We start from the raw sequence: 15,488 nt of genomic DNA, 5'->3' as shown, positions 1-15,488 counted from the left end.
TCTGCAGTTAGCAAGCTGGAGACCCAGAAGAGCCAATGGTGTAAGTTCCAGTACAGGTCTGAAGGCAAGAGGAGACCAATGTCCCAGCTCAAAGACAGGCAGAGAGAAAGAAGTCTTTCTTACTCAGACTTTTTGTTAGATTGAGACCTTCAGTGGACTGGATGAGGCCCACTCACATAGGGAAGGGTCATCTGCTTTATGCAGTCCACCCATCATGTGTTACCTCACGCAGAAACACCCTCACACAGACTCCTGGAACAACGTTTGACAGGACATCTGGGCACCCCATGGCCTATCAAATTGACACAAAATTAACCTTAACACTGGTTCAGCTAGCTTTTCCTCACTCCCCAGATAAGACCAGCATTTCCCTACTTCTCCGGCTTTGCTCACAGAGTTCTTTCTGCCTAAGGAAAGTTTCCTAGCCCCACCTTTGCTGACCAAACTCAACTCAACCCAACACAAATGGTCCAGTTCCCTCCTCCAGGGATCCCCTCATGAGCCTCTTCTGGATTTCTGGAGGAGAAGCCACTCCAGAATGACACAGATGGTGCCATCCATTCCACACAAGCAGTTACCCAACACTTACCCTTTGAGGGCAACTGTGCAAAGCTTCCCCCACCCCCACAAGGCAGGATGAGCAAATGGGGCAAACCCTGGGTGAACTGTAGGAAAGGGTCCACCCAGGGAGTGCTGTTTGAGTCACCAGCTACTGTTGTTCAGGGACAAATACGGTTTGAGGTAAACTGACAAAAGAACTGGAATGTCTCCCAACAGTCCTGCAGAATTGACTGAAGTCACATAATGGAATTACACAAATTTCTCTTGTTCACACCTCCACCCTGGTCCACCTACTACAAACTCCAGGCCCCTCGAATGTGACCCCTTTGCCTTATGGAAATGTCCAAGGGTCATGCAGACTCGCATGTGCTCCCAAGTAATGTTCCTGTGTTTTCTGTCCCTGTCCCCTTCAGAGGCATCTCAGTTGGAACCCCAACATGTCCCTGTCACCAGTGCCCTCAGGAAGAACATCCTTCGCTTTGCAGAATGCTGTGTTCAGAGAATCCAAACACCACAGTCCCGGCAGTTCCTCCTAATCCAAAGCCATTGTGCTCCCAGGAAAGGTGGGAAGGAGGCTTTTGTACTGCACTCTGTTCTGCACAGGCCTCTGGGCTACAAAGCCATGCTGCCTGTGCCTTCAGTCCCTGGGCCCCTAGAAAACCCAGCTTGCCTCCTGGGACTTCAGTTCCCTGATCTGGGCAGCACTGGACTCCAGCTGCCTTCTCAGTTCCTTACCTCTGCCTCTAGAGTTCTGCATACAAATCTTGTCCCAGGTCAATCAACCCATGCAATTGGATGAATGCCCAAGATGTGGCCTGCCCAGGTTCAGACATGACTGAATTTCCATTTAAGCTTATTGGCAGCACAATAACCATTCTTCAAAATCTAGGCAGGGGGAAGAAGCACTTTGGACAAAATAGCCCAGTTGCTGCAAGGTGCTATGAGTCTGATCCCCACCGGCCTTGGGTTTATTCCCCAGTAGACACCTTCTTCCAGCTCCGTGCATTATCCTTAGAGGAACAGGAGGGTCCTCATCTTTGGGAACCTTCTCCCATTCATGCTTTGCTTTATTCAAAAATCTAAAGTTAGGCCAGGCACAGTGGCTCACACCTGTAATCTCAGCACTTTGGGAGGCTGAGGAGGGCAGATCGCTTGAGGTCAGGAGTTTGAGACCAGCCTGGTCAACATGATGAAACCCCATCTCTACTAAAAACACAAAAATTAGCCAGGCATAATGGCGGGTGCCTGTAATCCCAGCTACTCAGTAGACTGAGGCAGGAGAATGACTTGAGTCTGGGAGGCAGATGTTACAGTGAGCTGAGATTGTGCTCTATGCTCCAGCCTGGGCAACAGAGCAAAACTCTGTCTCAAAAAAAAAAAAAAAAAAAAAACTATAGTGAATCCCATTTACATTTTCTCTGTTTCATCCTCCAGATTATGATCACTCATTTGCTACATTCCTCAGAGGACTCAGTAGCCCCCCTTTTCTTCAGTGTATTGGCCACATCATGAAGATCCTCTCCCACAAACATAGTATTGTTGATTTCTAGCAGGAGCGGGAGACCTTGTTTGCCCACAGCTGTGCTAGTGCCTGTTAAGCTCACTTCAGCTCCAGCTTCTCCCCCTATTCTTCCATACACCCCTTAGAGCACGTCAGGGCACCTGGAAGATGAGTAGTGCAAGAAAATTGTCACCCCGCCTCGACTACCCACCACAGCAAATGGCCATCCATCGGCAGGGATGTGGATACGTGTGCGCACATGCCCCAGGTGTGCTTTGTGGTTGCTGTGCCTATGCATGTATGTGGTATGTGTCTTGACTGTGTGTATAGTGTTTGGGTGCCTATGTATACATTACATAGAGTGTTACACTGCATGTTTGTGCAATTGTATGTGTGTGGATGACTCACATGTAATTGACGTGTGGCTCCCTTGTGTGTATGGTGTTTTGGGAGCCTGTATACACACGTATATGGAGCATATACTGCATGTGGGTGGAAACCAATGACTCATCTGTGCATGGTGTGGGTCTCTGGCATATAATACATCCACTGTTTGAGCTTGTGTGCAGTGTAGGCTGTGTCTGTTCTTTGGGGAGGTGGCATGCATGTAAATGGATGGTGAGTGTGTGTGTGTTTGAGGGGATGAGAGATGGGACCTATAAGGAAACCACACTGACCTGGAAGGAGGTAATTGGGTCCTTTCTAGGATGAGTCTCTCAGGCCTGCCCAAATGCAGAGAAATGCTAGGAGCATGAGCTATTTGGAAAGGGGGCCCCAGGTGAAGATGGACAATAGACTGATCCCAAGAGGGTAACATGATGAGTCAGGGCGAGGCTCAGGAGACCTGGAGGATGGGATGGGGGCTCAGAGTGGGGGTCTGGCCCTCCACTGGGACAGATGAAAGCAAGAGGTGGCTCAAAACAGAAAGACAAGGAAGGCAGTCACCCAGCAAAGCCTTCAGGAAGTGTGGCATACAAAGACTTGGGTTCAAATCCTGGCCTCTACCACTTCCTAGTTGTGTGACCACAGGCAATTGATTTAACTTCACTCAGCCTCAGTGTCCTCATCCACAAAATGGACTGCTATAAAGTTGAAAATAACATAATATATAAAAGGCTTAACACAGTGCCTGGTACACAGAAAGCACCGAGGAGGTACTCATGACTGTTGCTTGTGACTATTATTTTCCTCCCAGCCCCATTGCTGCTGGTATCTCAGCCCTACCAGACCAGGAGGCCATGGAGGGTTGCACCACCATCTCTACCAGTCATGCAGTCTTAGTCCTAGGATGCATGTCCCTCAGGGAGCACCCACAGTCTCCCTCCTGCTCCCCTGTCAGACTTGGAGCCTGCCTGCTAGAGCAGCTGTTATCTGGGGAGGTGACATGTGTGTGTCGGTTGATGGGGGAGCTTGAGGACAGCTGCCTACCATGGGGCTGGACTTTCACCCAATCTCTTCCCACAGCCAAATCCTGGGGAGCATTTGCTCATTCATGTATTCACCCATGGATTAAGAACCTGCCAAGAACTGTTCTAGGAGCTGGGAACATGATGGTGATTGCAATAGAGGCTGTAGGTGTTTGGGCAGTCCAGTATCACATACCAGTTTTAAGTATCAAAATATTAAGCAAAGAAATAAAATGATGTGATTGAAAATTTGAGAAGGTCACTTTGGCTGCTGTGGGAAGAATAGGCTAAAGTGGAAACAGACAAGAGTAGAAGCAGAAAGATCATGTAGGAGACTATTTTAATAGTGCAGGCAAGAAATGATCATGGCAGAGATAAAGTGGTAGCAGTGGGCTGGGCGCAGTGGCTCAAGCCTGTAATCCCAGCACTTTGGGGGGCCGAGACGGGCGGATCACGAAGTCAAGAGATCAAGACCATCCTGGCTAACCCGGCGAAACCCCGTCTCTACTAAAAAATACAAAAAACTACCCGGGTGAGGTGGCGGGCGCCTGTAGTCCCAGCTACTCAGGAGGCTGAGGCAGGAGAATGGCGTAAACCCTGGAGGCGGAGCTTGCAGTGAGCTGAGATCCGGCCATGGCACTCCAGCCTGGGTGACAGAGCGAGACTCCGTCTCAAAAAAAAAAAGTGGTAGCAGTGAAGGTGGTTTAAGGGGTGGGATGCTCTGGAATATATTTTTGAAGCCAAATCTCCAGGGTTTATGAATGGACTTGCTGTTAGAGGAAAAAGAAAAAAAAAATGGTAAAGATGACTCCAAAGATATTTGTCTTGAGTTTCTGAGTAAATGATGAGTGCTATGGTCTGAATGTTTATGTGCCCAAAATTCCTATATTGACATCTTTACCCCTCAAAAGTGATGGTATTAGGAGGTGGGGCCTTTTGGAAGTTGATTAGGTTATGAGGGCAGAGTCCTCATAAATGAGATTAGTGCCCTTTTATTAATATTATAAAAGAGGTCCAAGGGAGTTTGTTTGCACCTTCTGCCATGTAAGATCACAATGAGAAGATGTCCATCTGTGAAGGAAACAGACCCTTAGCAGACACCAAATCTTCTAGTACCTTGATGAGGGACGGACTTCCCATCCTCGAAAACTGTGAAAAAATAAGTTTCTATTGTTTATAAGCCACCCAGTCTGTGGTATTTTATTACAACAGCCCAAACAGATTAAGACAATGAGTTACTGGATAAACCACATTACTGGGCTAAAAAAGACGGTGGGAGGAACATGAGAGAGATAAGAGTAATTCCAAAGCTTTACTGTGGGCTTGTTAGGTAGTATAGTGGACATCACAGAAACATCAAATAGAAAGACAGATGTGTGAGACTGGAGCTCAGGGGAGGTTGGGCTGTAGATATTCATTTAAGAGTCAATCATACCCAGCAAAAGGCTAGATGAATCTACCAATGGAGAGAATGAATAGAGAATAGAAGGGGACCTAAGACTGAGGCACAGGGAATGCTAATATTTATAAGTAGATTAGAAGGACAATTTTAAAAATGAGATGGAGTGGCCAGCAAAGTGAAAGAACAAAAAAGAAAAAGTGTCCCAAGAAGGAAGGAGTGATCACTTCTGCTTCCAGCCAAGATGGAGTAACAGAGACCAGACAACCTCACACTGTAAGCAACAAGAATACCAAAGCATTGTTTCACAGCTTTTTATCATACAATAAGCAGCACAGAAACTGCATCCCTGAGAGAAGGGAAACAAGGCACCAGCTCACTGCATAGAGGCAATTTTCAGGTCTTAGCAAAGAGAGTGGGGACCAAAACAGAACTCAGCAGTCTGACTGAGTTGAGAAGTTAGAGACGAAAGTTCAGGAAGCCAAGGAAGCTACTGTAAGGCAGAGCACCAGTTAGGAGGGACCTACACAGAGGGAGAGTTTCAGAGGTCTGTAGAAATGTCCTTGCAAGTCTATGACTGAGTACTGATCTATACATGCATAAGAGGAAACTACCCAAAGATGAAGAAAGAACCATCAGCATAAAACAGGCTGACCAATTCCCAGAGCTCACACAGAACTGGGAATAGACTTCCTAATACCTAGAGCATTGGGTAGAAGCCACAGAAGAGAATTGCCTTAGTATTGGTGCTAAATTATGCCTAGACTAAAAGTTGCTTTGGATCTACCATAACAAATTTAAAAGGGTTGAAAAGTTCCAATTCATTTCAAGTAACCAAGCACCAGAAAAAAAACAACACTATCTAAGTAAAATAAAACCAGCAACCAACAAACAATATCTTTGTTTGATCTTCTTGGAATCCCGTTAGAAGATCAAATAACAATATCTAGCACTGAATAAAAAATTACCAGGTATGCAAAAAAAAAAGAAAATTTTTTTCTGCATAACCAGAAGAAAAATCAATCAATAGAAACAGACCCACAAATGGTGAAACTAGCAGACAAGGAAAGTAAAACAGCTATTATAAATATACTACATTTTTCAGCTAGGTAGAGAAAAAATATGAACATGATAAGAAGAAAAATAGAAGATAGAAAAAAGAAGCAAATAGAAATTCTAGAGATTAAAAAACACAGTATATTAAATGAAAAATGACAGATTTGACACTGCAGAAGAAAAAGAGCAATGACCCTGAACACATAGCAATATAAACTATCCAAAATGAAGCACTAAAAGAAAAGAGATTGGGGGAAAAAAAATCCACAGGGTGACCTTTAGAACAACATCAAGCAGTCTAATATATGTGTAATTGGAGTCCCGAGGTGGGAAAAAAGGAGAAGCAGAAAGGTTATTTGAAAAAAAAGACCAAATATTTTCAAATTTGGTGAAAACTATAAAACCACCCTAAGAAGCATAATGGACTCCAGGCTGAAGAAATCTAAAGGAAACCATTCCAAGGTACATCATAATCAAAATGCTGAAAATCATGATAAAAAAAAAAATCTTAAAGGCAGGCAGGCATTTTATGCATAGAAAAGCAAAGGTTAAACTGATAGCAGATTTTATGTCAGAAAGGCATGCAAGCCAGAAGAAAACAGAAAGACATCATTAAGGTACTGAAAGAAAAAGTTTTTTAAAAAAATCTGTCAATATAGGATTTTTCTTTTTTCTTTTTTCTTTTCTTTCTTTTTTTTTTTTTTTTTTGAGACGGAGTCTTACTCTGTTGCCCAGGTTGTAGTGCAGTGGTGTGATCTCGGCTCACTGCAAGCTCCGCCTCCCGAGTTCACGCCATTCTGCCTCAGCCTCCTGAGTAGCTGGGACTACAGGCGCCCACCACCGCACCTGGCTAATTTTTTGTATTTTTAGTAGAGACAGGGTTTCACTGTGTTAGCCAGGATGGTCTCGATCTCCTGACCTTGTGATCCGCCCACCTCAGTCTCCCAAAGTGCTGGGATCACAGGCGTGAGAAACCACGCCCGGCCTTTTTTTTTTTTTTTTTGAGACAGAGTTTTGCTCTTGTTGCCCAAGCTGGAGTGCAATGGTGCGATCTCGGCTGACTGCAACCTCTGTCTCTCAGGTTCAAGCAATTCTCTTGCCTCAGCTTCCCGGGTAGCTGGGATTACAGGCATGTACCACCATGCCCAGCTAATTTTTTGTATTTTTAGTGGAAACAGGGTTTCGCCATGTTAACCAGGCTGGTCTTGAACTCCTAACCTCAGATGATCCCGCCTCGGCCTCCAAAAGTGCTGGGATTACAGACATGAGCCACTGTGCCTGGCCCAATCTAGAATTTTTTACCCAGCAAAAAATCTTTTAAATCTAAAGGTGAAATAAAGACTGTTTAGACAACCAAAAACTGAAACAATTTATTGCCTGCAGAGCTGTTCTACAAGAAATGATACAGAAAGTTCTGCAGGCAGCAAGAAATAATACCAGATGGAAATTTGGATCAACACAAAAGAATGAAGAGCAGCAGAAATGGTAAATATGTGGGTAAATATAAAAGGTTTTCTTTTTTCCTCATTTTGAATCTCATTAAAAGATTATTGGTGGTTTTAATAAAAAGTAATAACAAAGTACTGTGGAAGTTATACCATGTGTACAAGTAAAATTTATTTATTTTATTATTTTTATTTATTTATTTATTTATTTTTATTTTTTGCATCGAAAAGCTTTATTTCCATTTGGTCCGAGGCTTGTTAGGGTAGTTAAGAAAACTGCCTAGTGGCTGGAGGGAGAGGCTTAGGCAGAAGCCCTATTACTTTGCAAGGGGCCCTTCAGAAGTCACTGGGCTCAGAAGGCTCTTAGTCATGCTTGAGAGTGAGCCTTTGGAAGAGATACTCGCCCAGCCCAGCCGCCAGGCCAGCCAGCCTGCCTGTGGAGGTTGGTCAGGTGGTCACCCATCTTCTTGATGAGCTTCGCTTCCTCATCTAGGAAGTGAGTCTCTAGGAAGTCACAGAGATGGGGGTCTGTGTGGGCAGAACCCAGGGCATGAAGATCCAAAAGGGCCTGGTTCAGCTTTTTCTCCAGGGCCATGGCAGCTTTCATGGCGTCTGGGGTTTTACCCCACTCATCTTCAGCTGGCTTCTTGATGTCCTGGAAGAGAGCGCGGCCGCCACGCTGGTTTTGCATCTTCAGGAGACGCTGATAGCCCTCGCGCTTCTCCTTGGCCAATTCGCGGAAGAAGTGGCTCACGCCTTCCAGAGCCACATCATCGCGGTCAAAATAGAAGCCCAGGGAGAGGTAAGTGTAGGAGGCCTGAAGGTACACATTTACCAGGTTGTTGACGGCTGCCTGCGCGTCGGTAGAATAATTCTGATGAATCTGGGAGCTCATGGTTGGTTGGCAAGAAGGAGCTAACCACAAAAACGGTGCTGGCAGGTCCCAGAAGCAGGAGATGGCCGAGAAGATGGTCCCGGAGGTTGCAAGCGGAGAGGAAATCGGAGGGCGGTCGGAGGCTGGAAGAGAGTCCCCGGATCTGTTCCGTCCAAACACTGTTGAAGCAAGAGACAGACCCGCGGAACCACCGAACTGCCCAAGTAAAATTTATTAAAGCTATAGCAAAAAAAGCAGGATGAGGGAAATGGGAGTATACTATTGTAAAGTTCTTACACTGTGTAAAGTGGTATATTATTTGAAACATTTGACTGTGATAAGATAAAGATGCATATATAAACCTTGGATTCACCACTTAAAACTATTAGGTTGGTGCAAAAGGGTGTGGCAAAAACCACAATTACTTTTGCACCAACCTAATACAACAAAGAGAAAATAAGCCAATACTGAAGATTAAAAACGAAATTTTTAAAACTCATTTATTACAAAAGAATGCAAGGAAAGAGGGGGAAAAGGAACAAGGAACAAATGAGGAAATAAAAAAGAAATAGCAAGATGGTAGAGTTAAACCCATTTATATCAATAACTTTATTCAGTGTAAAGTTCTATGGCCAGGCATGGTGGCTCATGCCTCCCAGCACTTTGGGAGGCTAACTAAGGCAGGTGGACCACTGGAGGTTAGGAGTTTGAGACCATTTCTGGCCAATATGGTGAAACCCTGTCTCTACTAAATATACAAAAATTAGCTGGGTGTGGTGGCAGGCACCTGTAATCACAACTACTCGGGAGGCTGGGGCAGGAAAATCACTTGAATCCAGGAGGTGGAGGTTGCAGTGAGCTAAGATCACACCACTGCACTCCAGCCTCAATGACAGAGTAAGATTCCATCTCAAAAAAAAAAAAAAAAAGGTCTAAACAGCCCAAAAGGCAGAGAGTGTCAGATGGGATCCAACTGTATGTTATCCACAAGAAACCAACTTTAAATATAAGGACACATATAGGTTAAAAGTGCAAGGATATAAAAAATACACCATGTTAACACTAATTCAAAAAATTTATAAGTATATTTTCAGAAAAATCTCACACTTAAGAGAATACACCACTCAACAACAGAAGAATACATATTCTTTTTAAGTTCACATGAAACATTCACCAAGATCATATTTGGGTACAAAATAAGTCTCCAACTTAATAATATGATTAAACTCATGCAAAGTACGCTTGCTGACTACAATTTAAACTAGAAGTCAGTAACAAAAATACATCTTTTAACTGAAAATCCCTCAAACGTTTGAAAATTAAACAATACAGACGCCGGCCGAGACAGCACAGACGGACCAACCCATTGGGGTGTTTCACAAGTGTGAGAGGTAAGTGCCGTGGCCTGCATTTCCAGACCTGCCCTTCACCTGGTTCATGGCACCTTGTGAACCCCGCCCCTGCCACCTGCAAGTTGGTAACCGTGCTGCGCTCCTGTGCTGCGGCCTGTGGCTGGACTGCCTGCGACGCCCTGCCTGCTGCTGCCCGACTGGCTGGCAAGATGAAGCTCTCCCTGGTGGCCACGATGCTGCTGCTGCTCAGTGCAGCATGGGCTGAGGAGGAGAACAAGGAGGATGTGAGCACGGTGGTTGGCATCGACCTGGGGACAACCTACTCCTGCATCAGTGTGTTCAAGAATAGCTGCATGGAGATCATTGCCAACGATCAGGGCAACTGCATCACCCTGTCCTATGTGGCCTTCACTCCTGAATGGTAACGTATGATCAGCGATGCAGCCAAGAACAAGCTCACCTCCAACACCGACAACATGGTTTTTGATGCCTAGCGGCTCATCAGCTGCAGGTGGCACAACCCGTCTGTGCAGCAGGACATCAAGTTATTGCCGTTCAAGGTGGTTGAAAAGAAAACTAAACTATACATTCAAGTTGATATTGGAGGTGGGCAAACAAAGACATTTGCTACTGAAGAAATTTCTGTAATGGTTCTCACTAAAATGAAAGAAACTGCTGAGGCTTATTTGGGAAAGAAGGTTATCCATGCAGTTGTTGCTGTACCAGTCTATTTCAATGATGCCCAACGCAAGCAACCAAGGATGCTGAAACTATTGCTGGCCTAAATGTTATGAGGATCATCAATGAGCCTACAGCAGCTGCTATTGCCTATGGCCTAGATAAGAGGGAGGGGGAGAAGAACATCCTGGTGTTTGACCTGGGTGGTGGAACCTTCGATGTGTCTCTTCTCACCATTGACAATGGTGTCTTCGAAGTTGTGGCCACTAATGGATATACTCATCTGGGTGGAGAAGACTTTGACCAGCGTGTCGTGGAACACTTCAAAAAGTACAAATAGCATTTGTACTTTCTGAATGTACAAAAAGAAGACTGGCAAAGATGTCAGGAAAGACAATAGAGCTGTGCAGAAACTCCGGTGCAAAGTAGAAAAGGCCAAACGGGTCCTGTCTTCTCAACATCAAGCAAGAATTGAAATTGAGTCCTTCTAGGGAGGAGAAGACTTTTCTGAGACCCTGACTCAGGCCAAATTTGAAGTGCTCCACTGGACCTGTTCCGGTCTACTATGAAGCCTGTCCAGAAAGTGATGGAAGACCTTGATTAGAAGAAATCTGACATTGATGAAATTGTTCTTGTTGGTGGCTTTACTGGAATTCCAAAGATTCAGCAACTGGTTAGAGTTCTTCAATGGCAAGGAACCATCCCATGGCATAAGCCCACATGAAGCTGTAGCGTATAGTGCTGCTGTCCAGGCTGGTGTACTTTCTAGTGATCAAGATACAGGTGACCTGGTACTGCCTGATGTGTATCCCCCTACACTTGGTATTGAAACTGTGGAAGGTGTCATGACCAAACTGATTCCAAGGAACACAGTGGTGCCAACCAAGAAGTCTTAGATCTTTTCTACAGCTTCTGATAATCAACCAACTGTTACAGTCAAGGTCTATGAAGGTGAACGACCACTGACAAAAGACAGTCATCTTCTGGGTACATTTGATCTGACTGGAATTCCTCCTGCTCCTCGTGGGGTCCCACGGCTTGAAGTTACCTTTGAGATGGATGTGAATGGTATTCTTCAAGTGACAGCTGAAGACAAGGGTACCGGGAACAAAAATAAGATCACTATTACCAATGACCAGAATCTCCTGACACCTGAAGAAATTGAAAGGATGGTTAATGATGCTGAGAAGTCTGCTGAGGAAGACAACAAGTTCAAGGAGCACATTGATACTAGAAATGAGTTGGAAAGCTATGCCTATTCTCTAAAGAATCAGTTTGGAGATAAAGAAAAGCCGGGAGGTAAACTTTCCTCTGAAGATAAGAAGACCATGGAAAAAACTGAAGAAGAAAAGGCTGAATGGCTGGAAAGCCACCCAGATGCTGACACTGAAGACTTCAAAGCTAAGAAGAAGGAACTAGAAGAAATTGTTCAACCAATTATCAGCAAATTCTATGAAAGGGCAGGCCCTCCCCCAACTGGTGAAGAGGATACAGCAGAAAAAGATGAGTTGTAGACACTGATCTGCTAGTGCTGTAATATTGTAAATACTGGACTCAGGAACTTTCATTAGGAAAAAATTGAGAGAACTTAAGTCTCGAATGTAATTGGAATCTTCACCTCAGAGTAGAGTTGAAAATGCTACAACCCAAGCGGCTGTTTACTGCTTTTCATTAGCAGTTGCTCACATGTCTTTGGGGGTGAGAAGAAGAATTGGCCATCTTAAAAAGTGGGTAAAAAACCTGGGTTAGGGTGTGTGTTCACCTTCAAAATGTTCTATTTAACAATTGGGTCACGTGCATCTGGTGTAGGAAGTTTTTTCTACCATAAGTGACACCAATAAGTGTTTGTCATTTACAAAAACAAACAAACAAAAAGAATATTAAACAACAACACACTTCTAAATAACATACAGATCTAAAAAAACTGTGACAGAAATTATAAATATTTTGAATTAAGTGAAAACTAAAACACAACACATCAAAATGTGTGGAGTGTAGCTAAATCAATGCTTAGAAGATTTATAGCATTAAATGTTTATATTAGAAAATCATAAAATTCTCAAATCAATTATCTAGTGTTCACCTTAAGTTATTTAAAAAGGAAGAACAAGTTAAACCCAAAATAAGCAGAAAAGGTAAATTAGAACATAAATCAATAAAACAGAAAACAAAAATAATGAAACCAAAATCTGGCTCTTTGAAAAGATCAATAAAATTGATAAATCTTTAGTCAAACAGAAAGAAACAAAAGATAAAATAACAATTACCAATATCAAGAATTATAGTGGGTACATCACTATAGATCCTGCCTATTCTAAAAGGACAGCAAGGGAATGATATGGTATGAATAATTTTATGCTAATAAGTTATATAAGCTAGATAAAATGGACAAATTTCTTGAAGTACACAAACTACCAAAGCTCACTCAAGAAGAAACAGATAACCTGAATAGTCCTATATCTATCAAAGAAATGAACTCATAACTAACAACCTTCCACAAAGGAAACTCCAGTCCTAAATGACTTCACTGCTAAATTATAATGAACATTAAATGAAGAGACAATAACTATTCTGCACAAATTCTTCCAGAAAATAGAAGAAGAAGGAACATTTCCCAACTCATTTTATGAAATTAGCATTACCCTGATCCCAAAACCAGATAAATAAATTAAAAGGAAAAAAACCCCACTGACCAATCTCTCTCATGAACATTAGATACAAACATCTTTAACCAGCAAGGGACTTGCTAGCTATGTGGATTTCTGCTGACAGGGGTTACATGAAGATAGAGAAGTTATTTGAATTCAGCAACATGGAGCTCCAGTGTTCCTACCTTCCAGACTCCGGACCTCTCTGCCACCTGGACATTCCTGTGGTTCCCTCACAACCTCTCAGGCCACATACCCCTGCTTACCAATTTCAGCCAGTTGACCACCTTACTCAGCTCCCGTCTACCACAACCGTCATTCAGGTCACAGCCTACCCTAAGGTTGTGGCAGATATTGATCAGTGCCTACCTCCAAATTAGAACCACAGACTTTCCTAAAATTTGATGATGGGGGTATAGGACATGGGATAGCGTATTCTCAGGGTATGAAGATTGACAGGTTCTCAGGCCACAGGGGTCAGGGCCTTCTGGAAGCTAAAACTGAGACTGGCAGATTGTTGTTAAGGATCCCTCTTGAGGTCCAGTGGTCCCTAAACAGCATGCAGGCAACCACTTTAATATTAATGTTTGGCACAGTCCTTGGTGATTACAACACAGGAAAGGAAGCTGAGCAAGGCAGCCCAAAGCAACACCTTCTGGCTTCTCAATTCTGCCCCTGGACACAACAGACTCAGACTATGTGCAGTCAGGCTAGAAGAGTCCTGGTGTCCCTTACTCACTGAGCCCCAGCCAAAAGCTGGGTCCATGCTGGAATACTACAAATACAGCCAAAAGCTGGGCCCACTGCAAAGAATGCCAAGGTGCTGCTTAGCATACCATCCTTCACAGAGTCCCTATCCTAGTTCCTTGAAGTCATCTTAAATGTATATATGATGTATGAATATATTGTTGTTTGCTTCTCTCTGAGCATGTGTGTCAGCTTAGGCCCTCCTAGAGGCAGATACCAGAACAGAATTAGAACTGCAAGGTATATATTGCAGGAAACATTTGTGAGAGTTAAAGGGCGGGGGAATCTTCAATCTGCAATACCAATCTGATAGCTGTGAAAGGAGAGGGGGAAGGAAAGAGGATTGGACAGGAAGAGCCTCGAACTGCAGTGCAGCTCTGAGGAGACCCAGAGCACTGATTGCCCATGAGAGGAGTCTGCATAGTTCCATTACTTGCACAGTGCTTGGTGGTTGGCCAGGCACAGCCTAGCGAAAATGAACCTCAGCTGAACATCACAGAGATCCAGAGGTACACCACCTGAAGGCTGTCAGCCAACTCCCTGGTCCTTTTCAAGAGAAAGCTGGGCCAGGTGCAGAGGCTTGTGCGTATAATCCCAGCATTTTGAGAGGCCAAAGCAGGTGGATTGCCCAAGCTTAGAAGTTCAAGACCAACCCGGGCAACATGGCAAAACTCCATTTTACAAAAAATACAAAAATTAACCAGGCATGGTGGTGTGTACCTGTAGTCCCAGCTACTCAGGAGATTGAGGTGGGAGGATCACCTGAGTCTGCAGTGAACCTTGATGGTGTCCCTGCACCCCAGCATGGGCAATAGAGTGAGACCTTGTCTCTAAAAATAATAATAATAACAATGAAAGGAAAGCTGAGTGACCCACCTCCATGGCCAACATCACATTGATGATTTCATTATGAAAAAAAAGCTTTGTTCTCATAGGGTTTGTTAAATGGATAGCAAAGGGATTAAAGGGTCAAAAGGATTATGGGTCTGAAATAGTTGAGAATAAACTAAGAGAGACTAGGTCAGAACAAAGCTATTACAACTCAAATAAGAATTAGGACACTTCTCTCTGTTTTCTTTTCTTTGGTGTTTGGTTTTATCAATTTATAGCTGATTTAAGTGAGTGGACTTTATTTACAGTGGTTTATGAGGAATGCTGCAGAGGTATTTCCCTGAAGTGAATTGTTCAGTCTTAAGATGCCAGTCTAAATCAATTCAGCTCAGGCTTTATCAATGAAAACTCAGGCTCAGGCCCCATTTCAGTCTGAGGACAGTGGCTAGGGACAGAAGAGAGGGAGAACAGTACCCAGCATAGCTCATGGCACTCATGCGTGGCTTCAGGCTTCCATGAACTCATTATGGATCCTAAGGAGCTAAGTGTATGGTCAAGAGCCAGTCAAGTAAAACAAGCATTAGCAGCAGATTCCTCAGGAAACAAAGAAACAAGACTATGCAGCTCTGAAATTGAAATATGGAGGTGAGCAAGGAGGTTCAGCCTTGAGGAAGACATCATTCTGATATAGAAGGACATGGTCTAAGTCCCCTTTGAATGTCCAGCCACTAGAAGGTACACATAAGTTTTGTTGAATTAACTAGTGTATGTGAAAAATAGCAACATACCCCCCCCCATTTCACTGGGGACCTTGGGGGAACAAAAGAGAAGTCACTCACAGTCAAGAGGAACTAAGGACAACCTCCAGAGACCCAGCACCAAGAAACCAGTGTCAGAGGCAGAGAAAAGGCAAACACTAAACTGGGAGCCACCCAATGGGTCCAGGAGGTAGATAGAAGAAGTCATGGAGGCTGCCTGGAAGCAACAGAA

At 43.9% G+C, this 15,488-nt stretch overlaps 1 protein-coding gene and 1 pseudogene across 2 annotated transcripts; one reads left to right on the top strand and one right to left on the bottom strand.

Annotated features, from left to right (window-relative positions):
- Positions 1-7,582: 7,582 nt before the first annotated feature.
- LOC117092836 (ferritin light chain-like) lies at positions 7,583-8,464 on the bottom strand. The gene has a single exon (XM_033227039.1). It carries the CDS (start codon positions 8,261-8,263, stop codon positions 7,736-7,738), a length of 528 nt encoding a protein of 175 aa, XP_033082930.1. The 5' UTR covers positions 8,264-8,464; the 3' UTR covers positions 7,583-7,735.
- A 1,047-nt stretch (positions 8,465-9,511) lies between these two features.
- On the top strand, positions 9,512-12,147 carry LOC117092835 (annotated as a pseudogene). The gene has a single exon (XR_004440932.1). The product of XR_004440932.1 is annotated as an endoplasmic reticulum chaperone BiP-like (transcript).
- The last annotated feature ends 3,341 nt before the right edge of the window (positions 12,148-15,488 follow it).

Source organism: Trachypithecus francoisi, unplaced genomic scaffold, assembly GCF_009764315.1.
Source record: "Trachypithecus francoisi isolate TF-2019V2 unplaced genomic scaffold, Tfra_2.0 Lachesis_group12, whole genome shotgun sequence".
Lineage (NCBI taxonomy): Eukaryota > Metazoa > Chordata > Mammalia > Primates > Cercopithecidae > Trachypithecus > Trachypithecus francoisi.
The sequence above is the reverse complement of the archived record's forward strand: the minus strand, read 5'-3'. Positions and strand labels throughout refer to the sequence as shown.